The sequence below is a fragment of the Heterodontus francisci genome, chromosome 5 (assembly GCF_036365525.1).
Source record: "Heterodontus francisci isolate sHetFra1 chromosome 5, sHetFra1.hap1, whole genome shotgun sequence".
Taxonomy (NCBI): Eukaryota; Metazoa; Chordata; class Chondrichthyes; order Heterodontiformes; family Heterodontidae; genus Heterodontus; species Heterodontus francisci.
In genome coordinates this window covers 76,556,252-76,582,798 of record NC_090375.1, presented here as the reverse complement: position 1 = coordinate 76,582,798, position 26,547 = coordinate 76,556,252, and the positions used below count along the sequence as shown (strand labels likewise).

The 26,547-nt window shown below is 42.9% G+C and overlaps 1 protein-coding gene across 3 annotated transcripts in view; it reads left to right on the top strand.

The window, feature by feature from the left end:
* Nucleotides 1-7,152: 7,152 nt before the first annotated feature.
* e2f5 (E2F transcription factor 5) overlaps nt 7,153-26,547 on the top strand; it is a 50,620-nt gene continuing 31,225 nt past the window's right edge. The window contains exons 1-4 of one of the 3 annotated variants that reach the window (XM_068031664.1): nt 7,153-7,390; nt 18,221-18,330; nt 22,238-22,400; nt 25,173-25,203. In XM_068031664.1, the coding sequence (XP_067887765.1) occupies nt 7,232-7,390; nt 18,221-18,330; nt 22,238-22,400; nt 25,173-25,203 (463 nt within the window). In that variant the 5' untranslated portion in view covers nt 7,153-7,231. Of the gene's footprint in view, nt 7,391-18,220; nt 18,331-22,237; nt 22,413-25,161; nt 25,204-26,547 lie in introns of those variants that run through there. The other 2 variants (XM_068031663.1, XM_068031665.1) reach the window with 2 other exon arrangements.

The following is a 26,547-nucleotide window of genomic DNA, read 5'->3' as shown; positions in this document are numbered from 1 at the left end:
GTTCGGAGGGGGAAGGTCGTGAGTGAAAACTCACTTTTTTGGGGGGGGATAGGACAAAAAATCAACGGATTGTTTTTGGTGGGGGGGTGGGAGAGGGGGTTGGAAATGTTGATAAAATTTTAATTAAATCTTTAAACATTTAAATGGCACTGAAGGGCTTGAAGCCCTTTAAAAATGGCCCTGGCGCAACGCGGTGGCACCGGACGCCCTTGCCAGGGATGGAGCGCCCGCCCTGTCTATGGCATTGGGGGCAGGCGCTCTGCCCCCTCCATGCTAATGAGCCAGCACGCAAAATATTGCGGCAGCTGCACCACATATGTCTCGTGTGTGCGTGCGCTGCACACTTTTTCAAGCTCGCTGCCAAGAATAGCGACAAGCTATTAAAATTCAGCCCTGAATGGTGAACAAGCAGTTTGAAAGCACTGAGGTAGTGGATTCTGTTTAGTTTAGTTTAGAGATACAGCACTGAAACAGGCCCTTCGGCCCACTGAGTCTGTGCTGACCATCAACCACCTATTTATATACTAATCCTACACTAATTCCATATTCCTACCACATCCCCACCTGTCCCTATATTTCCCTACCACCTATCTATACTAGGGACAATTTATAATGGCCAATTTACCTATCAACCCGCAAGTCTTTGGCATGTGGGAGGAAACCGGAGCACCGGGAGGAAACCCACGCAGACACAGGGAGAACTTGCAAACTCCACACAGGCAGTACCCAGAATTGAACCCGGGTCGCTGGAGCTGTGAGGCTGCGGTGCTAACCACTGTGCCACCCCATTGTGACAGGGTGCTAGGAGAGCTACTTCCTGGAGATTCTGGTGTCTGCTTGCTGTGTTGTCCCTGGGAAGACATAGGAGGACAATCATAAAAGCAAATGTAGAATGAACCCAAGGTGTACTTATCCAACTAATCATCACTTTCCTCTTTCAAGAAATGTCACCAGAGTTGACACTGACAATTACTTAGATTAGCAGGAGGCAAATGGAAGAAAACTATGAACCATTTGGGTACTTGCCCACCTGTTTCACCATCTGTCACCTCTCAGATTACATTGGTGAAATTCCATAGCTCTTTTCTCAAACTTGGAGGCTTCCTGGATAGTAGCGAGCTCTTTGGTATTGATGTCCCGTCTTCTGCTAAAAGTTCAACTTCTCTGCCGAGACATCTGAGGCTTACATTACTGACAGCAATATCTGCACATCCTCCATTAGTAGAGTCTTCTGCCTATCCAGTCATAAGCAGTTATCATGAAGTAACAGTTGCGACTGCTTAATTTTTTTTGCTCATTAGATCCTTCCAAGTATTTGTGTGGAGACAGTTTATGTACATTGTGATCAGATATTCCTCAGTGGACAAATGTCTCTGCAGGTTTACATTATATAATTTTACATTGTGGAACAGAATACATTAGCTTGTTGTCATGGGGCTCATAAAAAGCATTCTACAGGTAACGTTTCACATTGGATAGCTGTTCCAAAGAGTCAGCACTGGAACGATGTGCTGAATGACCTCTATCTGTTATATCAATGAAAGGTGGTATTTTGGTCTTTAAATATAGAACTAAGTAATATCATTTCAAATGGTGGAAGGTTGGGTGATGTGGAAGAGATGCAAGAGTGGTCCCTGATCCTCCCTCGCCTATTCAGTTGCAATAACTGGTCTACATATATACAATTTTGGCCCTTTATTATTATATAAACCTAATCAAATCATCCCATGAGTCTTTGCTTTTCTAACACATAAAATGGCAGTTAGAATGGCACAGGTGCCATCAGTTGAAATTAAATTAACAAACGTGCCCCCTTTTTAAAAGGGGCACAAACAACAATAAACTCCAAATTATAAGTAAAACAAAAGGATGCTTTACAAATTAAATCTTAATGTTGTTCTTGGTGTCAACTCTCAGTCGCGGAAGGTCAATGAAGTTCAGAGACCCAGCTGGTTGAGCCTATTAACAGCAATAATTTACATTTATGTAGCACCTTTAATGTAATATAATGACCCAAGGCACAGGGCAGCACAGTGGTGCAGTGGTTAGCCTCACAGCTCCAGGGACCCGGGTTCGATTCTGGGTACTGCCTGTGCGGAGTTTGCAAGTTCTCCCTGTGACCGTGTGGGTTTTTGCCAGGTGCTCCGGTTTCCTGCCAAAGACTTGCAGGTTGATAGGTAAATTGGCCATTGTAAATTGCCCCTAGTATAGGTAGGTGGTAGGGAATATGGGATTACTGCAGGGTTAGTATAAATGGGTGGTTGTTGGTCAGCACAGACTCGGTGGGCTGAAGGGCCTGTTTCAGTGCTGTATCTCTAAATAAAATAAAATAAAAATCACATTGAGGTTTAGGGAGTGAATTCCAGAGCTTAGGGCCCAGGCAGTGAAGTGATAAATTTCAGGGATGCTCACGAGGTGAAAATTGGAGGAGCGCAGATATACATAAAAACACACGAATTAGGAGCAAGAGTAGGCCACTCGGCCCCTCGTGCCTGCTCTGCCATTCAATAAGATCATGGCTGATTAGATTGTAACCTCGACTCCACATTCCCTCCTATCTGGATAGCCTTTCACCCCCTGCTTATCAAGAATCTATCTATCTCTGCCTTAAAAATATTTAAAGACTCTGCTTCCACTGCCATTTGAGGAAGAGAGTTCCAAAGCCCTCTGAGAGAAAAATTTCTCCTCATTTCTGTCTTAAATGAGCGACACCTTATTTATAAATAGTGACCCCTAGTTCTAGATTCTCCCACAAGGGGAAACACCCTGTCAAGACCCCTCAGGATCTTATATGTTTCAATCAAGTCGTCTCTTACTCTTCTAAACTCCAGCAGATACAAGCCTAGCCTGTCCAACCTTTCCTCATAAGACAACCCGCCCATTTCAGGTATTAGTCTAGTAAACCTCTGAACTGCTTCCAACACATTTACATCCTTCCTTAAAGAAGGAGATCAATGCTGTATATAGTACTCCAGATGTCATCCCAATGCCCTGTATAGCTGAAGCATGACCTGTCTAATTTTGTACTCAATTCCCCTCGCAATAAACAATGACATTCTATTAGCTTTCCTAATTACTTGATGTACCTTTTGCAATTCATACACTAGGACACCCTCTGCATTTCAGAGCTCTGCAATCTCTCACCATTTAAATAATATGCTTCTTTTTTATTCTTCCTTCCAAAATGGGCAATTGCACATTTTCCCACATTATACTCCATTTGCCAGATCTTTGCCCACTCACTTAATCTATATCTATATCCCTTTGTAGTGTCCTTATGTCCTCGTCACAACTTACTTTCCTACCTATCTTTGTGGTTATCAGCAAATTTAGCAACCATACCTTCAGTCCCTTCATCCAAGTCATTGATATTGTTATGGTACAACTGCTCAAGACAAAGTCCCCAATCAAAATATATGATTCTGATTGCGGTGGGAGCAACGCACTGTCAATTCAGTTCTGCAGCTCCACAGGTTGCATCATACATATCTTTAAGCTTTCCAAATCAAAGAAAGCAGCAGCCAAATTGAAACAATCTACTAACCCCCGAATGAGGTGAACCAAACCAGGTAGCTTTAGATATCAACAAATTAACTATTTATTTAAAAAAAACTAAAATCTTAAACACTACTAAGATAAACCAATATCTAAAGACCTTATACCTTATTTAAAGAATCTAACTCTGGCATTCGCATACATATACCCAAACTAACGGTACTTTGGTATTTATAATTAGCTGCCCTAAAAAATAGAAATAACAATAAAGTCTTTGCATATTACGCTTCCTGACGAACAGTCCTCTGATACAACACAGTCAAAGTCCACTTGCAGTCTTTCAAGGTCTGATGAGGAAAGAATCCTTTCCTAGAATCCTAGAGATAGGAATTCAGCAGTTCAGTTCAGCATCTGAAGCATCAAACTTTTCTTCTGTCTTCCAGCGATGAACACAGCAGATCAATAATTGGTTACTTTCTTCAAGGAATTAATTAGGCTTTAAGTTTTTAGAACTTTGAGAGAGAAACTATACAAATTGTCTTAGAGAGCTGTCCTTTCTCCCTTCAGTACATGCCGACACAGTGTGTCTATCTGTCTCTGAACAAAACAGTTAGCCAGTTTTCAAAAACAAAATGGAGACATTGTATATCCTGTTCTCCCTCGCTGTACAGTTGTAGCTTAGCAACTAAAATGCACTTTCACTCGGTCCCTGGAGCTGCTGAAAGAAGTACTGATCTTTTACAGCCTTAAAGGCGTACCGCAATATTTCCTGAGGAGAAAAAAAAAGGATCATGACAATATAAATTGTAAAAGGTTGAGGGGTCCAGCACTGATCACTGCGGCACACCACTCGTTACATCTTGCCAACCAGAAAATGATCCATTTATGTCTACTTTCTGTTTCCTGTTAGCTAGCCAATCTTCTATCCATGCCAATGTGTTACCCCTACACCATGAGCACCTACATTGTGCAATAACCTTATGTGGCACCTTATCAAATGCCTTCTGAAAATCTAATTACAGTACATCCACCGGTTCCCCTTTATCCACAGCACATGTTACTTCTTCAAAGAACTCTAATAAATTGGTTAAACATGATTTCCCTTTTACAAAACCATGTTGACTCTACCTTGAATTTTTCTAAGTGCCCTGTGAGAACGTCTTTAATAATAGCTTCTGACATTTTCCCTAAGACAGATGTTAAACTTACTGGCCTGTAGTTTCCTACTTTATGTCTCCCTCGCTTTTTGAATAAAGGAGTTACATTGGCTATTTTCCAATCTAATGGAACCTTCCCCGAATCTAGGGAATTTTGAAAAATTATAACCAACACATCAACTATCGCAATAGCCACTTCTTTTAGGACCCTAGGATGAAGTCCTTCAGGACCCGGGGATTTGATTGTAATTTTCTTGAGATCCTCCCTCCCTTCCATTTTCTGATTTACAACTATTTATGGAATGTTACTTGTATCTTCTATGGTGAAGACCAATGCAAAATACCTGTTCAATTCATCTGCCATCTCCTTATTTTCCCTTATTAATTCCTCAGACTCACTTTCTATAGGACGAACACTCACTTTGTTCATTCTTTTTAAAATATCTATAGAAACTTTTACTATCTGTTTTTATATTTCTAGCTAGCTTTCTCCCATACGCTAATTTTTCCCTCCTTATCAATCTTTTAGTCATTCGTTGCCGTTTTTTATATTCTGTCCAATCTTCTGACTTGCCACCCATCTTTGCGTAATTATATGCTTTTTCTTTAAGTTTGATACTATCTTTAACTTTTTTAGTTAACCATGGATGGTGGGTCCTCCCCTTGGAATTTTTCTTTCTCATTGGAATGTATCTATTCTGTGTATTCTGAAATATCCCCTTAAATGTCTGCCAGTGCATCTCTATTGACCTATCCCTTAACCTAATTTGCCACTTCACTTTAGCTCGCTCTGCTTTCATGCCCTCAAAATTGACCTTTAATATACTAGTCTTGGACCCATTCTTCTCTCCCTCAAACTGAATGTAAAATTCAATCGTATTATGATCTCTGCTACCTAGGGGGGCCTTCACTATGAGGTCATCAATTAATCCCACCTCATTGCACAATACCAGGTCTAGTATAGCCTGCTCTCTGGTTGGCTCTAGAATGTGCTGTTCTAAGAAACTATCCCGAAACCATTCTATGAACTCCTCATCTAGGCTACCTTTGCCCATCTGATTCTTCCAGTCTATATGTAGATTAAAATCCCCCATGATTATCGCTGTACCTTTCTGACAAGCTCCCATTATTTTTTCTTTATACTCTGCCCTACCATGTGGTTACTGTTAGCGGGCCTGTACACCATTCCCACGAGTGACTTCTTACCTTTATCATTTCTCATCTCTATCTAAACTGATTCTACATCCTGGTTTCCTGAACTTTGGTCATTCTTCTCTAATCTGCTAATAACATTATTAATTAGCAGAACCACCCCTCCACCTTTTCCTAGCTTCCTGTCCTTCCTAAATGTCATGTACCTTTCAATATTCAGGTTCCAATCTTGTCATCCTGCAGCCATGTTTCTGTAATCTTACTTAATTATTTCTATTTCGCTATCAGTTCATCTATTTTGTTTCCAGTGCAATGTGCATTCAGATACAGAGCCTTTAATTTTGTCCTTTTATTTTTGTAACCTCTAGCCTTGTCTGCTGATCTACTCTTAGATTTGTATGCACTGTCCCTTCATGTCATGCACTGTTTATCTTTTCCCATATTAATACCTTTCTCTCTTGCCTTGTCTCCACTCTTTAATTTAGCACATCTTCCCAATTGATCCCTTGTCCCCATTATTTAGTTTAAACCCCTCTCTACTTCCCTAGTTATGCAGCTCGCTAGAACACCAGCCCCAGCATGGTTCAGGAGACCGTCACAACGGTACAGCCCCCACTTTCCCCAGTACTGGTGCCAGTGCCCCAAGAACAGATATCTCGGAGGGTTGTGAGGCTGGAGGAGATTACAGGAGGATGGACCTGGTGATCTTGAGGTCAAATACAACACCAAGATTGTGAAGAGTCTGGTTCAGCCTCAGACAGTTGCCAAAGAGAGGCATGGAGTCAGTGGCTAGGGAATGGAATAAAAACAGAAACTGCTGGAAATACTGAACAGGTCTGGCAGCATCTGTGGAGAGAGAAACAGTTAACATATCAGGTCTGTGACCTTTCATCAGAACTGACAAATATTAGGCTTTGGGCAAGTGAAGCGGGGAGAAGAACAAAAGGGAAGGAGTTTGTAGCAGAGACTGAAAACAATGGCTTCAGTCTTCCCAATATTTAATTGGAGGAAATTTCTGCTCATCCAGTCGTGGATATCAGATAAGCAGTCTAATAATTTAGAGACAGTGGAAGAGTCGAGATAAATGGTGTTCAGGGAGATCTGGGCATGTGAAAACTGCCTGGGTAACGAAGATGTTTTAAACTGGGGAAACATTAATACAATAGCAAATTCCGTTTAAACACTGAGTGTAATTTTAATTAAATATTTTTGCAACTTATGTTGCCTACTTTTCCTGAGTCAGGACTAGCCAGCTTTCCAGAAGCATTCACCAACTGTCACCGGGATATTCTGTGCTCCTCAGTTGCCATGGTGCTGCCTTGCCACAGACGTCACTTCCTGGATTTTAAACTGCGGCCAGCACGTTTCGTGGCGGTTGATTGGCTCCTTCGTTTGTTGCTGCCGGAACGTCACAATCGTCCGTGGCGATGGCCGAGTCCGGCCGTGACGCGAACGTGTGGAACGGCGCGGGCCATGGAAGCAGGGGCTCGAGTTCGAGCCGGCATGAGAAGAGTCTCGGGCTCCTCACCACCAGATTCGTGTCGCTGCTGCAGGAGGCCAAGGACGGAGTGTTGGACCTCAAGCAGGTCAGGGCCACACCACCGCTGGAGGGGAGGGGAGGGAGCACATGGGTAAAAACAACTCACTGGCATCAGTCAACCTGCCAGGTGTTCACTGCATCTGGTGGAGAACATCCAGATCTATCGGCTCGGGTGTCCTTCATCACAATTTAATCTTTAGAACCTTTACTCACTTCGTGTCTTTTTTTTTGTTAACATTGTTGGTTCTAAACTGGCTGTTCACATCTATGCCTTTGGAGGAATATTACAAATTATAGGCTCCTTAAAGGTGAATGATTTGTTTTAGTGAGACGCTTGCGGTACAGGCAATCTTTGCGTATCACCGTCAGGATAAATGCTATGGTTAACGTGTGGATTATGTTACTTTTTATACCACCGACACCCGGATAGTGTTGGGAAAGTATGGGTTTGTATGGCTCAAAAAAAGTTGGATGTAGGGAGGTGTGAGGCCATAGAGGAATTGAAATGCAAGGTGATCCTTTAAAATCCTAAGCATTGGCTTCTGGTTGCCCAGTATAGATCAGCGATATGTGTGATGAGTGTATGGTGTGATTTGGAAGGTTTGGATGAACTGAATCTTGTGGAAGCTGGAGAATGGGAGGCTAGCCAGGAAAACATTGGAATATTTAAATCTGCAGGTGACAAAGGCAGATTTTTAGCAGCAAATAGAAGGGGTGAGCAATGCTGTGGCAGTAGATACAGTTGTCATTGTATTGGAATATTTCTAAGGTTGGTAGCTTAGTTTAGAGTCTAATAGGTTGCTGAAGTCGTGAATAGTCTGGTCCAGCCTGAGATAGTGGTCAGGGAGGAGTTGAAGTCACAGTGGTATAGAAGGCAAGGTTGGGGAATTTGTGGGGTGTGGGGCAAACACCATGTGCAGTTGTAGGAAATTGCAGATCATATAAGACAATACAGAGAGGTGATGGGAGGTAGAGCTGGATGTCATTAGAGTGAAAGCTAACCCCCCATGTCTCCAGATGATGCTACCAAAGTGAAGGTGACAAGGAGAAGGGAACCATAGATTGATCTTTGGGAACCTCTCAAGGTGACATTGCGAGTTGAAATGAGAAGCTGTTGGGACAGATGCTCTCACTATGACTGGATAAATATAAGTAGAACCAAATGAGAACAGTGTCACCAAGCTTGATGATGACAAAGAGGCATTGGAGGATAGTGTGGCCAACTGTGTCAAAAGCTGTAGAGAGGACTTGGAGGATGGGAGGGGCATGGGCTATCGTCACATTAATGCAATGTCTCTGAGTTCTGGTCAACATTTCTGCTTCAACTAATGGCACTAAAAATAGATTACCTAGTCATTCATCTCACTTGTTTGTGAGATTTGCTGCATGCAAGTTAGCTCTCACATTTGCCTGCATAAGTGGCTGTGACATGCTTTGGGACATCCTGAAGATGTGATAAGGTACTATATAAATGCAAGCTCTGCAGTGAAGTGCTTATTGGCTAAGTGCATATTTTGGTTAAACTTAAATATATTTCAATGCTGGTTCTTTTGCCATTAGTCTTGTGTTACATACTCTAGTTAACTGCACACTGGTTTAAAGCACACCTTTTTTACACAAACAGATTTTTGTAGCTGCTAATCAGCAGGGTCATTTGAAAACTGAACCTATGATTTATCTTGGAAAGTTGGGTAAACTTGGCTTATTTTCTGGAAATGGGGTTACGGAGTCTTTTGATTGAGACAGGTGCTTGGTTTTTTGTTAATGAACTGCTGTGCTTGGTTTACTCATGATAGACTGGTTGTCATGGTTCTTACCAATGACAGGCCCAGTTTAAAAACTTCACTGAAGTACACGTTTTAATCATTAGTTACCTCTTGTCTGTAAATTACGTAGCACCTTTAAGCGTTTGTAACCTTAACTTTCACTGAATATTTTATTTTTTTTAATTTTTATTTAGAGATACAGCTCTGCAACAGGCCCTTCGGCCCACCGAGTCATGCCGACCATTTATACTAATCCTATATTCCTACCACATCCCCAATTTTCCCTACCACCTACCTATACTAGGGGCAATTTATAATGGCCAATTTACCTATCAACCTGCAAGTCTTTGGCTGTGGGAGGAAACCGGAGCGCCCGGCGAAAACCCACGCACAGGGAGAACTTGCAAACTCCACGCAGGCAGTACCCAGAATTGAACCCAGGTCGCTGGAGCCGTGTGGCTGCGGTGCTAACCACTGCGCCACTGTGCTGCCCAATATGTGGGGAAACAAATTACTTTGTGATGTGTTTACTAACGTAGCTCTAAGATGGGCCTCATTCATCCAGGAGAAAAAGTCTTACATTTATATAGCGAATTTCATGACCCTAGGATGCCCAAGCACTTTACAACCAAGTACTTTTGCAGTATAGTCACTTCATTTAGGGATGGCTGCAAGGCATTGGAGGTGGATGGTGTGTCTGAGTTTGCCAGAGGTCTTTGAGGGTGGGAGTGATGATGCCATGGTAGGAAAATCGGCATCTAGTTTGCACAAAGCAAGCTCCCAAAAACAGTAGTGTGATAATGACCAAGTAATCTTTTTACTAATGTTGACTGAGGGTTAAATATTCAAAGTGATTCCTGACAACGTAGCCAGCCGCAGACATCATCAGACCGCACCAAGCTGTGCACATGCGCCAATGGGCTCCTGTTCTATGCGCATGCACGGCATTCCACATTGCCAGGACTGGTTGGCACGTGCGCAGATGATGTCATCATGTGAAGCGGGGAAAGAGCAGGGTGGGGGGGGGGGAGCGGGGAGAGAGCACCCCCCCCCCCCAGTCACTGACTGCAGGCTGCTCACTCCCCGCTCTTTCCCCCCCCCCCCCCTGCAGCCGCTCGCTCCACACCGCCCGCTCTCTCCAGCCGTTCGCTCCCCGCTTCCCCCCCACCCTGCCAGCTTAAATATTGGCCAGGACACTAGGAAGAACTCCCCTGTTCTACTTTGAAGTAGTGTCACGGATCTTTTACACCCACGTGAGAGAGCAGACAGGGCCTCGGTTTAACATCTCCTTTAAAGGATGGCACCTCTGACAATGCAGCACTCCCTCAGTACTGCATTGGAGTGCCAGCCTAGGTTTTTGTACTCCAGTCTCTGGAGCGGGACTTGAAACCACAACCTTCTGACTCAGAGGCAAAAGTGCTACCAACTGAGCCACGGCTGACATGACAAAGTTATTGCCGATCTCAGAATTTTAGAATTTCCGAAATGATCTTGCTTCCCAATCCCACACTGTCTTAAAAGTCTTGGCCACGGGCCAGCCCTTAGCCTGTTTTTTGTACCCGTGCCAGTTGTTCCTCTCCTAGTAATTGTGTTTGGAAGATCTTTTCTGTTGAAATGAATTGAGTATCTTGTTGGCTCTTCTTGCCATCTTTAAATCAAGTACTATGCTAGTGTCCTTTTTACAACAGTTGAATATTTTGCCAGCAGACTTTTTTCTTGAAGATGGAATGGATTTGTGTAATGCGTTGCCAACAGCCACTCTTCAGCATTCTGCAGTCCAGCTGCCAAAACAATACTCCAGATCTAAGGGTTTATTGTTTTACAGGAGGTTATTTTGATCCAGTCTATTTTAGAGGTACTGATGCAGGTTGATTGTGTTGTGCAGGACTGAAGGAAGGAATTAGTCAGTTTGTGAATCAGCAGTCTTTCAACCCTCTTTTGTGCCCTAAGAATGTGATGTTGGCACCACTGTTGGAGCATCTACTTCAAAAACCTCCAAGATAAGGTCATGTGTATCCTGTTAGACTTTTGGGAACAGGCATTTTAGTCAGGAAGGTGTACGCCAAGCTCTGACTTTTATCCTGATTTGCACCATCTCGCAATTCCAAACAAATCCTGGATTATTTGATTAGTGACTAATACAAAAACAGCCAAGCACTGTTTGAAGTTAATAGCATCATCTTGAAATATGAGATGTCCGTTCCTTGACTATTAAAAAACATAATATTTTTCAAATGGACTGTGTTGCTTTGGGAACGCATACAGATCTTACTATCCCTTTTTCATGGGATATGTGAAACATTCTTTGTTCCGGTCCTACTCAAGCCCCCTCCCTCACTACTTTTTGCCAGTACATTGACAACAGTATCGGTACTGTTTCCTACTCTTGCCCGGAACTGGAAAATTTAATGAACCTTGCTTCCAGTTTCCACCTAACCTGCCTTCACTTCCATCTCCGACTTTTCATATAAGCCCCTAAATTAAAAGCAAAATACTGCAGATGCTGGAAATCTGAAATAAAAACAGAACGTACTGGAAATACTCAGCAGGTCTGGTCGCATATGTGGAGATTATCTCCACAAATACTGCCAGACCTGCTGAGTATTACCAGCACTTTCAGTTTTTATTTCTACTATAAACCCACTAACTCCCACAGCAAGGTTGATTAACTTCCTCTCACCCAGCTTCCTGTGAGGACCCTTTTTATTCTCCCGCCTCTGTCGCATCTGTTGTGATAGTGCCACCTTCCATGCCGGTGCTTATGATTGTTTTCCTTTTTCCTCAACTGAATATTCCCCTCCAACATGCTTAATTGGGCCTTTGAAGATGTCCATTTCCCACACTTCTGCTCTCACTCTGTCTCCATCCCTCCCAGAGCCAGGATAGATTTCCCCTTGTCCTCACCTTCCACCTCATCAGCCTCCACATTCAACAGATCATGCTGTGCCATATCTAATGTGATGCCAGCACCAAACACACCCTTCCCTCCCCTCATTCATTTCACATTCAGTTTGTGGGTGAGATATGGGTCTAGTATTTTAAACTTAAATGAAATTACAAGGGTATGAAGGCAGAGTTGACTAAAGTGAACTGGGAAATCAGGTTAAAGGGTAGGATAGTAGAGAATCAGTCACAGACATTTAAGGAGATTTTTGGGTTTTTTTATTCATGGGATGTGAGCGTCACTGGCCAGGCCAGCATTTATTGCCCATCCCTAATTGCCCTTGAGCAGGTGGTGGTGAGCTGCCTTCTTGAACCGCTGCAGTCAATGTGGGGTGGGTACACCCAGTGTGCTGTTAGGAAGGGAGTTCCAGGATTTTGACCCAGCGACAGTGAAGGAATGCCGATATAATTCCAAGTCAGGATAGTGTGTGACTTGGAGGGGAACTTGCAGGTGGTGGTGTTCCCATGCATTTGCTGCCCTTGTCCTTCTAGTTGGTAGAGGTCGTGGGTTTGGAAGGTGCTGTCTAAGGAGCCTTGGTGCATTGCTGCAGTGCATCTTGTAGATGGTACACACTGCTGCCACTGTGCGTCGGTGGTGGAGGGAGTGAATGTTTGTAGATGGGATTCCAATCAAGCGAGCTGCTTTGTCCTGGATGGTGTTGAGCTTCTTGAGTGTTGTTGGAGCTGCACCCATCCAGGTAAAGTGGAGAGTATTCCATCACACTCCTGACTTGTGCCTTGTAGATGGTGGACAGGCTTTGGGGAGATAGGAGGTGCGTTACTCGCCTCAGGATTCCTAGCCTCTGACCTGCTCTTGTAGCCATGGTATTTTAAATGGCTACTCCAGTTCAGTTTCTGGTCAATGGTAGCCCCTAGGAAGTTGATAGTGGGGGATTCAGCGATGGTAATGCCATTGAATGTCATGGGGAGATGGTTAGATTCTCTCATGTTGGAGATGGTCATTGCCTGGCACTTGTGTGGCGCGAATGTTACTTGCCACTTATCAGCCCAAGCCTGGATATTGTCCAGGTCTTGCTGCATTTCTACACGGACTGCTTCAGTATCTGAGGAGTCACGAATGCTGCTGAACATTGTGCAATCATCAGCAAACATCCCCATTTCTGACGTTATGATTGAAGGTAGGTCATTGATGAAGTAGCTGAAGATGGTTGGGCCTAGGGCCTAGACATTTCATAACACTCAGCAAAGATACATTCCAGTGAGAAAGAAAGGCTCTGAGAAGGACACATCATCCGTGGCTAAGTAAGTTAAGGATAGTATCAAATTGAAAGAAAAAGCAGACAATTCTGCAAAGATTATTGGTAAGTCAGAAGATTGGACAAATTTAAAAACCAGCAAAGAGTGACAAAAAATAAAATTGAGAGAGAAATTGGAGTATGAGAGAAAGCTTTAAAAACTGATAGTAAGACTTTCTACAAGTATGGAAAAAGGAAAAGAGTAACTAAAGTGAGCATTGATCCTCTGGAGAGAGTGTCTGGGGAATAATGGGAAATAAGGAAATGACAGAAGGGTTGAACAGATATTTTGCATCTGTCTTCACTGTAGAAGACACAGTAACATCCCAGAAATACTTGTAAATCAGAGGTGAAAGGGAGGGAGGAACTTAAAACAATTACAATCACCAGGGAACAGGTAATGAGAAAACTGTTAGAACTAAAGGCTGACAAGTTTCCAGGACCTGATAGCCTGCATCCTAGGGTCTTAAAAGAAGTAGCTGCTGAGGTAGTTGATGCATTGGTTGTAATTTCCAAAATTCCCCAGATTCTGGAAATGTCCCATCGGATTAGAAAATAGCAAATGTAACTCCTCTATTCAAGAAAGGAGGGAGACAGAAAGCAGGAAACTACAGGCCAGTTAGCCTAACATCTGTCATAGGGAAAATGCTGGAATCTTAAGGAGTTTCTAGCAGGGCACTTAGAAACTGTCAAAGCGATTAGGCAGAGTCAACATGGTTTTGTGAAAGGGAAATCGTGTCTCACTAATTTATTAGAGGTCTTTGAGGAAGTAGCAAGCAAGGTGGATAAAGAGGAGCATGTAGATGTAGTGTCCTTGGATTTCCAAAAGGCATTTGATAAGGTGCCACATCAAAGATTACTACACAGAATAAGAGCTCATGGTGTGGGGGTAACATTAGCATGGATTGGTTAACTAACAGGAAGAGAGTAGGGATAAATGGGGCATTTTTTGGTTGGCAAGCTCTAACTAGTGAAGTGCCACAGGGATCGGTGCTGGCTCAACTATTTACAATCTATGTCAATAACTTGGATGAAGGGACAGAATGTTTTTTTTTATTCATTCATGGGATGTGGGCATCGCTGGCTAGGTCAGTATTTATTGTCCATCCCTAATTGCCTTTGAGAAGGTGGTCTTGAACCGCTGCTATCCATATGGGATAGGTACACCCACAGTGCTGTGAGGAAGGGAGTTCCAGGATTTTGACCCAATTTATGTTTGCTAAATTTGCTGATGGCACAAAGATAGGTAGGAGAGTAAAAGGACATTAGCGTCTGAAAAGGGATAGAGACAGGTTAAGTGAGTGGGCAAAAATTTGGCGAATGGAGTATAATGTGGGAAAATGTGAACTTGTCCACTTTGGCAGGAAGAATAAAAAAGCTGTGAACTATTTAAATGGAGAGAGATTGCAGAACTCTGTGGTGCAGATCTAGGTGTCCTGGTACTTGATTTACAAAAGGTTAGTATGCAGGTACAGCAAGTGATTAGGAAGGCAAATGAAATGTTATCGTTCATCGCAAGGGAAATGGAATATAAAAGTAGGAAAGTTTTGCTACAATTGTACAGGATGTTGGTGAGACCACATCTAGAGTACTACGTACAGTTTTGGTCTCCTTATTTAAGAAGGATATAATTGCATTAGAAGCAGTTCAAAGGTTAATTCGACTCATTCCTGGGATGAAGGGGTTGTCTTAGGAGCAAGGTTTGGACAGGTTGGGCCTGTATCCATTGACGTTTAGGAGATGGGACTCGACAGGGCGGATGCTGAAAGGATGTTTTCCCTAATGGAAGGCACTAGAACTAGGGGACACCGTTTATAAAAAAAAAAATTAGGGTCTCCTATTTAAGATGGAGATCTCAGAGAGAATTCTCTTCCCCAGACAGCAGTGGGGGCAGGGTCATTGAATATTCTTAAGGCTGAGTTAGATAGATTCTTGATTGACAAGGGAGTTAAAGGTTATAGCAGGTAGACAGGAAAATAGAGTTGAGGCCACAGTCAGATCAGCCATGATCTTATCAAATGGCGGAGCAGGCCGAAGGGCCAAATGGCCTACTCCTGCTCCTAATTCGTATTTTTGTACACTCAGCATCGCAAAGGGACCATTGCCTTTGCAACACCCTGGCCCACTCTTCAATCTCCTCCAACACCTCCCCTTCCATGGCACCTTTCCATGCATCTCCTGCGCTTGGAACACCTGCCCTTTCACCTCCTCCATTCCAGCTGCCCAGAGCTCCAAACATTTTTTTTTTATTTTTTTTATTTCCAAAATATACTTTATTCATAAAAACCTGTAAAAATTACATTGCCAAACAGTTTCCAAACAGCACCAAAAAATACAAACATTGCAAGGGAGATCAGTTTCCTTCAATACTGTCATGGGTTTCTTCCCAACCCTTCCGTTTTACAATTGTCATGTCAATTATAGTTTTACATTTACAGCAATTGAGAATATTAATGATACAGTTCGAGGGGTTTCCCATGGATCCAGCCCCTCAGTCCAGCTTGGTGGGGGAACCTTACACTGTGGTCTTTCCCCATTGAGCCTTTGCTGCGGCTGCCCCAAGCTTTAGTGCGTCCCTCAGCACGTAGTCCTGGTCCTTGGAATGTGCCAGTCTGCAACATTCGGTGGTGGACAACTCTTTGCGCTGGAAGACCAGCAAGTTTCGGGCAGACCAAAGGGCGTCTTTCACCGAATTGATAGTCCTCCAGAAGCAGTTGATGTTTGTCTCGGTGTGCGTCCCTGGGAACAGCCCGTAGAGCACAGACTCCTGTGTTACAGAGCTGCTTGGGATGAACCTTGACAAAAACCACTGCATCTCTTTCCACACCTGCTTTGCAAAGGCACATTCCAGGAGGAGGTGGGCGACTGTCTCTTCCCCACCACAGCCAACGCGGGGGCACTGTGCGGAGGGGGCGAGACTTCGGGTGTGCATGAAGGATCTGACGGGGAGGGCCCTTCTCACCACCAGCCAAGCTACGTCTTGGTGCTTGTTTGAAAGTTCTGGTGATGAGGCATTCCGCCAAATGACTTTGACGGTCTGCTCGGGGAACCATCCGACAGGATCCACCGTTTCCTTTTCCCGTAGGGCCTTGAGGACATTCCGTGCAGACCACTGCCTGATGGACCGGTGGTCAAAGGTGTTTTCCCGCAGAAACTGCTCCACGAAGGATAGGTGGTACGGCACCGCCCAACTGCATGGAGCGTTCTGCGGCAATGTGACCAGGCCCATCCTTCGCAACACCGGGGACAGATAGAACCTCAGCACGTAGTGACACTTGGAGTTTGCGTACTGGGGATCTACACACAGCTTGATGCAGCCGCACACGAAGGTGGTCATCAGGATGAGGGCCACGTTGGGTACATTTTTCCCGCCCTTGCCCAGAGATTTGAACATCGTGTCCCTCCGGACCCGGTCCATTTTAGATCCCCAGACGAAGCGGAAAATGGCTCGGGTGACTGCCACGGCGCAGGAGTGGGGTATGGGCCTCCAAACACTCCTTCCAGGAGCAACAGTGATTTACTTGTACTCATTTCAATTTAGTATACTGTATATATTGCACATGATGCAGTCTCCTCTACATTGTGGTGACCAAATACAGACTGGATAATTGTTTTGCTGAATATCTCCGTTTAGTCCGCAAGTGTGACCCTGAGTTCACTTAGCATTTTGAATCTCTGTCCCACTCCCACTCTGACCTCTGTCTTCGGTTTCCTATGCTATTCTAAGGAAACTCAACAGAAGCTTGAGAAGCACGATCTCATCTTTTGAATAGGCACTTTATCACCTTCCAGACGCAACATTGAGTTGAACAAATTCAGATCATAACATCTACCCTCTTTATTTTGGGACTGCAGTTGTTGGTGGTGATCCTGCTATTCCCATTTACACCTTCACTAGATACATCTTTTGTTTATTTACTTGTCTCATTGCTATCTCCTTTCCCACTTGTGCACAAAGATCAAAGCTGATACTTCTGTGGAGTACTGAGGAAGTGCAGCACTGTTGGAGGTGCTGTCTTTCAGTTGAAGCATTAAAGCGAGGCACCATCTGCCCTCTCAGGAGAATGTAAAGAGCCCATGGCACTATTTTTAAGAGCAGGGGAGTTATCTCTCGTGTCCTGGCCAGTATTTATCCCTCAATCAACATCACAAAAACATATTATCTGGTTCTTATCACATTGCTGTTTGTGGGCGCTTTCTATCCGCAAATTGTCTGCCCATTTCCTACATTGCATCAGGGACTACACTTCAAAAGTACTTTGGGAAAGCCTGTTAGTTGTGAAAGATGCTATATAAATGAATGTCTTTTTATTTAATCACTCCTACCTCCTGCAACATTTCCCCACCCTCCCACTCCCTTCCTCTGTACTTGCTTAAAACATGTTACGTCTCTAACTTGTGCCAGTTCTGACAAACCATCAATGACTTGAGACATTGGGCAAGATTTTTAACTCACTCAAAACCCATTCACTTAGAATTAAAATTGGGTCTATTAACGCTGTTTCTTTCTCCACAGATGCTACCTGACCTACTGAGTATTTCCAGCATTTTCTGTTTTTCTTGTTTATGTTGCCTTCATTCCCATGCCTAGTTTGTCATTGTACGATTCATGTAAGAACAAAATTTGGGGACTAATGATATTTGCCAACTTTTAGCATCCTATCACATTACAGTTATGGCAGCACAAAGATGTGTTGTGTGTATCTTGCCAAATGAAGCTTAGAGTGAATCTGATGTTTATCTTTCATGTACTTATTTTCTACTTTTTATTTGTCTTAAGATTTCAGTAAAAGTAAATGTGTTCAATGTACTGATGTTTTTCTGTTGAAATTACTTCAGTAATAAGTGAAATTCTCATTTGAGTACTTTTTTTGTTCATCATATTTGTGTGTTCTTACTCTTTATCAACAGGCTGCTGACATACTTGCAGTGAGGCAGAAAAGAAGAATCTATGATATCACCAATGTATTAGAAGGAATTGGCTTAATCGAGAAGAAATCAAAAAACAGCATCCAGTGGAAGTGGGTTAAAGTAACACAACATATATATTTTTATAGATATGTATGCATATATTTTAGATGACCTGGAGTTCATTATAGAGGCCATAATTTTAAAGTTTGCAGATGGCACAAAACAAGAAAATCTAACAGTGAGGAAGATAGGACCAGATTTCAGGCGAACATAGACTGGTGAAATGGGCAGCCACGTGGCAGATTAAATTTAATGCAGAGAAGTATGGTGATGTGTTTTTGAAGGAAAAATGAGGAGAGGCAATATAAATTAAATGGTACACTTTTAGAGGGAGTGCAAGAACAGAGAGAGCGCCAGGGGTTCAAATGCACATATCTTTGAAGTTGGCAGGACAAGTTAATAAAGCTTTTTTTTTAAAAAAGGGTATCTTCGTCCATAGAAGTAGAGACATGGTGTACAAAAGCAAGGAAGTTGTGCTAAACCTTGATATATCACTGGTTAGGGCTCAGCTGGAGTGTTATGGCCAATTCTGGGCACCACACTTTAAGGAGAATGTCAAGGCCTTGGAGAGGTTGCAGAGAAGGTTTAGTAGAATGATACAATGCTGGAAATTTTCTTCACATAGAAAAGTTTAAAGGGAGATATGACAAAGATCTTCAAAATTGTGATGAGTTTTGATTAAGTAAGGAGAAGCTGTTTCCACTGGTATGAGGGCCAGTAACCAGAGGGCACAGATTTAAGATACTTGGCAAAAGAATCAGAAGGGAATGAGGAGAATTTTCTTTGGTCAGTGAGGTGTTATGTTCTGGAATACACTGCCTAAAAAGACGGTGGAAGCAGATTCAATAGTTTTCAAAAGAGAATTGGATATATACTCAGAAGAAAAAATTGCTGGACTATGGGGAAAAAGTAGGGGAGTGGCATTGATTGGATGACTCTTTAAAAGATCTGACGCAGGTACAATTGGCCAAATGACAATATTCTGTGCTGTATGATTATTTTTATAGATTAGTATGTAATAACAGACGTTTGTGAGTTGTTATGACCCGGTGAGCAATGTGTCTAGGGGGTCTCTTGCTGTCTTCACCTGGTCTTATTGTAACAGGGATTAATTTTAAACACACTGTGTTTAAAGCTCCCCTTTTTGTGAATCCGTGTTCGCAGTTTCCAATTATCAGGCAAATAACTGAGCACAAACAGGCTTTGTTTGGTTTTAAGCAGAAACATGAAATTTATTAAACCTTAAACTTAACTTGAATACGGTTCACACCTGTGGATATTTGACGCGCTCAAGCTAGCATGTACACATGATATAACATGCAAGAGAGGGACAGAAAAGAGTAGATGAAGAAATAAGTAGAACAGTTTGAGGCAATATCTTATTACTATTTCTCGAGCGTGCTGTAGTCCTTGACTGAAGTTATATTCTTGCGTTTTGTTGGGGTGCAGTAATCTTCTTAAAACTTTGTTCACGTGGCAAATCTTTCTTTGAATCTCACGTGTCCTCAATGGTTTCAATTCCCTGAAAGATAGGCAGGCAGGAGGTGCTCTTAGTTCCAGGAGAGCACATGGCGTTCTGCCTGGCAATTCCTTTGTTTGGGAGTTCAAATTCAAAAAAAACTCCCAGGGTGCTCAGCAGGTTAGTCATGTGACTAGTTCCTTATATGGAACAGTCTCTACACGTCCCTTGTTGAAGGCTCAAATTTCTCTGCCCCATCCAGCTAACCATGTGACTAAAACTAGTCTGACCACTTCTATGAATTGGAGAGCAACTGCAGAGTCTCCATTGTTTCAACATTGTTTGATACCATGGAAATGTCTTTCCAATCAGAGATTACAATTTTTAAAATTTTAATGTTCATGTGGCTCAGTCTTGGCAGTTGGGGGTTTGCCTGACAAAGTGCATCACTTCCTATTTCTGTCACATCGTCTGTCCTGCCTAAACTTTCTTATTCATTATATTTTCCTCTGGGTCTTCTCAACTCCATCTCCAAGGTAGGCACTGTACTCCACAATGCCCACCTTCCCGAGGCCTGTAAAGGTTGTATTTCTTGTCTGATGTTTCTTTCTGCTCCTCAGCCCCTGTGCACCGATTGATTTATGTCCCCTTTCTGCTCTCTCTTGCTGCTTCCAACACCAAGCGCCCCACGTTTTATTCCTGCTGCCAATCAGCATCTGCAAGAAAGGCTCTATAGCTACTTTACATTATAAAGGAACAATAAACGCTTGAAAAAGCTTAGTCAATTCTTGGCCACAAATGTAATTGTACGTTTCTCCTGGTGAAGCTGGGTGCTTCAAGGACTGTTACTGTCCGTTCCAGCTCCTGCCATAATCATGAGCCACTCCTACTACTGTCAGGTTTCTAGACCACTCTCCTAACACTACTAAATCACATGACCTCTTCCACCACCGCCCAGTACAGTACTGATACACACCAGCTACCTTTTATGCAACCTGGAACAACATGTTTTTTTCAAACAATGTAAGAGATAAAATTGAAGTAAATAAACAAATTAAAGTCAAGACCACTAATGATCACCTAATTCAAACTTGAAAATTTCTTAACACTCCTATAATGCATTGAAGAAATAAAAATATAGTTTCACTTGTTTAATCACAGGAATCTGTGTTCCTGATAATATACTGTTACCATATTGTTACGAATTCAGCCTGAAATAACTTTACAGGTTCACTGGAGTCATTAACTTCTGTAAGTGGTCAGCATCTTATTTTTATGGAAGTTAGCTTACATTCCTATACTTGTACAGTGGTGGAATCCAGAGGTGTAACTGAACAGCCCCTCGTGATCTGAATCAGATATCTGTGTCTTTTGCACGTGCATTTCTTCAATCTATCTGAAGGTGTGCTGAATTAACACGAGGTGAAGCGAAGCTTTATTCAATTAATTAAACTGCTTTATTTCACAATAAGGTAAATATGCAGAGCTACAGTGATGATCAGATGCTGTTCATTTAATCAGTAAAACTCTGTTCACCTAATATAAAGATAATGACCATGCTGTACTACTTCACTTCAGTGGGTTGTCTTAATTAAACAGAATAACTTGTGCACTCCTTTTTACAAGACAGCACAGGAAGTCCTCTTAACCTTCTCATAGCATTTTTGTGCCTGACTGCGTTCCCCTTTCACTACTTTTTAAAAGCTCGACTCCAGTGTCAGCTTTTAGTCAAAGTCTGACCACCCCCAGAGCAGAATCTAACAGCCTAACTTGGCAATGAATCCTGCTGAGATCAAATGAATAGAATTGTTGCAGCAGCAAGAGTGTGAGCATCTGTTTGACTGTAAAATTGTCTTTCCTTGTTTCAGAGATGCTGGTTCAGACATCCCATCTGGAATTAATACATATAACATCAATCCCGCTGTTCTGTGAATTTAGCTTCTGGAGAACTAAGTTTAGCTCAGTAATAACAATTTTAATATCTATTACGCCAAGGTCTTGCTGTGCCAATATAGTGTGAATTCCTGAGATATAACAATGAAATATATATAATAGTATATCCTCCAGCTTACCAATACCAAGACAGGTTTTGTGTGTACCTACATCTGTATCTTTAGATAAATGCTTGTTTGTATCTCTGAAACATTTTGTATATTTTATCTACTCTGGTTAATGGGAAAACTGTATTATTTGATATATTTTAACTTGGTTTGTTAAACAACATATTTATAATTGTGGGCATGATTAAGTTTTTTTTATCTTGTTTGGGAAATGTGTGTGTCCAGTAGCATGTGTGCCGAGTTCTGCATGAGACTTTTGTGTGCAAGAGTCTTCAAATTAATTTTAGATTGTTTAAATTAATTTGAAGTTATTTTTATTATATAATAAGTGTAGTGATTTATTCATATATTCAATGAAGGCATGATTATTTCGTGGAAGTGGTAAATTTAATTACCCACTTCACAAAGGCCACATATAACTTCTTTTTCTTTTAATAGGGGTGTTGGTCCAGGATGCAACACTAAGGAAATCATAGATCGGTTGAGATATCTAAAGGCAGAGATTGAAGAACTGGAAACTAAGGAAAAAGAACTCGATCAACAAAAAATGTGGCTACAGCAGAGTATTGAAAACATAACCGACAGCACACACAACAATAGATATCCTTTCTAATTGAGCAACACCCTGTACCTCTAGTATAAACTCAATATTCTGTGCAGACAGAACAGTTCAGTATTTTTCATTGGAATACTGTAAATTTAAATGCAGCATACTCGTATACCTTTAAACATTCCTCACTGTTATCCCAGTGACACAGAGCTGAGAGACATGTTCATGTGGAGCAAATGCTTTACATAAGCAATGGAGTTCAGATTGGATACAGATTAATAACCTGTAAGTATGCTGTTAAACTATAAGTTGTATGAAAAAACATCTGAAATCAGAAACAAATTGAGAAAACTAATACAAAATCGAAATGCTGCTGTTGCTGGGAATTTGAATTAAAAACAGTAAATGCTGGAAATACTTAACAAGTCAGGCAGCATCTGTAGAGAGAGAGAGAGAGAGAGAAACAGTTAATATTTCAAGTCAATGATCTTTCATAGAAAAGGATAGAGATGCAACAAGGAATGATGGTGCAAGGCAAAAAGGAGATTAATGGGATAAGTAGAGAAACGAAAGATGAATCTAGAGGAAGTATAACTGGGATTAGCAGAATCAATTCCAACAGCTGCTGTTCGAAAATGCAGGGCAGAGTTTATGATCTGAAATTGTTGAACTCATTATTGAGTCCGGGAGGTGAGGTGCTGTTCCTCACACTTGGATTGATTTTCATTGGAGCAGTATAGGAGACCAAGGACAAAGTGGGAATGGGGTGGAGAATTTAAGTACAGGCAACCGGAAGCTCAGGGTCACGCTTCTGGACTAAATGGAAATGTTTTTCAAAGCAGTCACCCAGCCTGCGTTTGGTCTCCCCAGTGTAGAGAAGACTGCATCATGAGCAGCAAATGCAGTATACTAAATTAAAAGAGGTACATGTAAAATCTCTGACCTGGGAGGAGTGTTTGGGGCCCTGAACAATGTGAAGGAAGAGCAGCCTCTGCTGTTGCCTGGAAATGTGCCATGGGAAGGTGAGGTGATGTTGGGTGTGACTAGACTGGACCACAGTGTTGTGAAGGAAAATGCACCTTTTGGACTGCTGAAAGAGGAGGGGAAGATGTGTTGGTGGCTTCATGCTGGAGGTGGTGGAATTGACAGGCTGATGAAATGGAAGGTGAGGACAAGGGAACTCCATTGTGGTTCTGGGAGGGAGGGGAAGGAGTGAGTAGTGAAGTGCAGGAACTGGAACAGACACAGTCAAGGTCCCTGTCAACCACAGGGAAGGGGAATAGTCAGTTAGGATAAAAGAAAGACATACTGGAAGCATTGGTATGGGAGATAGCACCGTCAGTACAGATGCGACATAGAAACTGAGAGAATGGAATAGAGTTCTTGCAGAAAGCAGGGTGGGTTGAAGTGTAGTCAAAGTAGCTGTGAGAGCCAGTGGGCCTACAGTAGATACTTGACAGCTTATCCCCAGAAATGGAGACAGAGAAGTCCAAAAAAGGATGTGTCAGAGATGGACCTTGTGAAGGTGAAGGAGGGGTGGAATTGGAAGCAAAGTTGATGAAATTTTCCAGTTTGGAGTGAAGGCAGGAAATTGAACCAACACAGTCATCAATGTACTGGCAACAGAGGTGAGGGAGGGGGCCTGAGTAGGACTGGAACAAAGAATGTCCCACATTTGCCACAAAAAAAGGCATAGCTAGCACCCATATGGGTGGCCACCGCAACACCTTTTATTGGAGGAATTGAGTGGAGTCAGAGGAGAAGTTATTCAATACGAGAACAAGTTCAGCCAAGCAGAGGAGGATGCTGGTGGATGGGGATTGGTTGAGCCTCTGTTCAAGGAAGGGACTAAACAATCAAGCTGTCCTGGTGGACAGTGAAAATGTAGAAGGGTTGGATGCCCATGATGCAAAGGAGACAGGGCCCAGAAGCTGGAAACTATTAAGGTGGGGAAGGATGTCGAATGAGTGGCGGATGTAAGTAGGAAGAGACTGGACAAGGGGAGAACGAAAATAATTTAGATAAATCCCTTCCATGGGGCGGGGTCAGGCTGAAATGATGGGCCTACAAGGGCAGTCCTGTTTGTGGTTCTTGGGAAGGAGGTAGCAGCGGACTGTAAAGGGTTGGGCACTCTGAGGTTGGAGGCTATAGTGGGGCAAGATCTCCAGAGGCGATGAGTTCACTTACAGTCTTGGAAACGATGGCTTGATTTTTAGTGGTGGAGTCATGGTCCTGAGGAGGTATTGGAGAGTTGACGATCAACCTCTGCTAGTGAAGGTTGGTTCACCAAACAAAAACAATGCCACCCTTGACAGTAAGTGCAGAGACGATGTTCGGGTTAAACCCGAGCGAACAGATGCTACAAGTTCAGAAAGATTGGTTCGAGTGAATCAGGGGAGCAGAGAAATTAAGACTGCTGATGTCAAGCCGGCAGTTCCCAGTGAAAATATCTAAAGAGGCCAGAGGGAGGGCTCCAGGTGAAACGAAGACAGGAGAAAGGGTCCATTCTGGGGTGGAAAGACTCCTAGCCAAAGAATTGTGTGCAAAGGTGGCTGAAGAAGAACTGTGTTGTGCCAAACTTAAAGTGGGGACATAAGGAGATTAAATTCAAGCCTTTGCTGAGGACTCATATTTCGGGGTCAGAGAGGATAGTTGAAACACAGCAAGGTTTGAGATTGGAAGAAGGGATAGGGTCAGAGGAAAGTGAAGGGGAAGAAGGATCTGAAGGGTTTTTGGTAAACTAATAGCTTAGTACAAAAATGCTGCTTAAATGTGTTTATAGCTTTTTCTCAATCTCCTTAACTTTTTACATTGGCCTATACAACTCATGAAGATGTCTGCAAGTGCTTTCAAGGTTTGTTGATATACATCTTTACCATTCTTTGTCAGTTGTTTAGTCTCCCAAATTTCTATTTCTGTCTAAACTGTGCATCGACATGTGTCCAACCTACTCCAAGACCAATACTACTCTGAGCCACCTGCTATGAGATGGTGATCGTGATCCAGGGACAGCGCTACTTTCCTTCTACACCCCTAGTGAGGAGATATCATGCTGCTCCACTGAGCAGCTCAAAGGTGTCAGATTGGAATTAAACCAGTGCAGTGGTGAATAAACTGTCACCAGCATGCGTTGTTGCTTATTTCAGTAACTAATCTCTTATCAAAGTCATAAATGGCATCCTATAAGACTAACAAAGGTAAACTATCCCTCCTTGTCCTTCTCGACCTGTGCAGTGTTTGGCATGGTTGACCACACCATCCTCCTCCAGTGCCTCTCCACTGTCGTTCAGCTGGCTGGAACTGCACTCACCTGGTTCCATTCTTATCTGTCCAATCGTAGCCAGTGAATCACCCGCAGTGACTTCTTTTCGCGCTCCCACATCGTTATCCCTGGTGTCCCCCAAAGGTCGATCCTTGCGCCCCTCCTACATGCTGGTGCTCAGCAACATCATCTGAAAACAATGTCAGTGTCCACATGAACAGTGACAGCACCCAGCTCTATCTCACCACCACCTCTCCCAACCCTTCTGCTGTCTTTAAATTATCACGCTGCTTGTCTAACATCCAGTATGAGCAGAAATTTCCTCCGACTGAATATTGGGAAGAGCAAAACCATTGTCTTTGGTCCCTGCCACGAGCTCTGTTCACTAGCCAGTGATTCCATCTCTCTCCTTGGCAACTGTCCGAGGCTGAACCAGGCTGTGTCATATTTGACCCTTAGATGAGTTACCTATTTCCTCCTCGGTAACATCGCCCAACTTCTGTGTTTCACTGCCCCCTGGCTCAGCTCATCTGCTGCTGAAACCCCTCATCCATGCCTTTGTTATCTGTAGAATTGATTATTGTAACACATTCCTGGCCTCTCACGTTCTACCCTCTGTAAAATTGAGATCATCCAAAACTCTGGTCACCGTATCCTAACTTGCACCAGGTCCTATTCACACATCACTGTACTCACTGACCTACATTGATGCCTGGTATAGCAATGCCTCACTTTTAAAATTCTCATTGTTGTTTTCAAATCCCTCCATTGCCTCGGTCCTCCCTATCTCTGTAATCTCCTCGAGCCTCACAACCCTCCAGCATATTTGTGCTCCTCCAATTCTGTCCTCTTGAGCATCCCTGATTTTAAACACTCCACCATTGGCAGCCGCGCCTTCAGCTGCCAAGGCCCTAAGCTCTGGAATTCCCTCCCTAA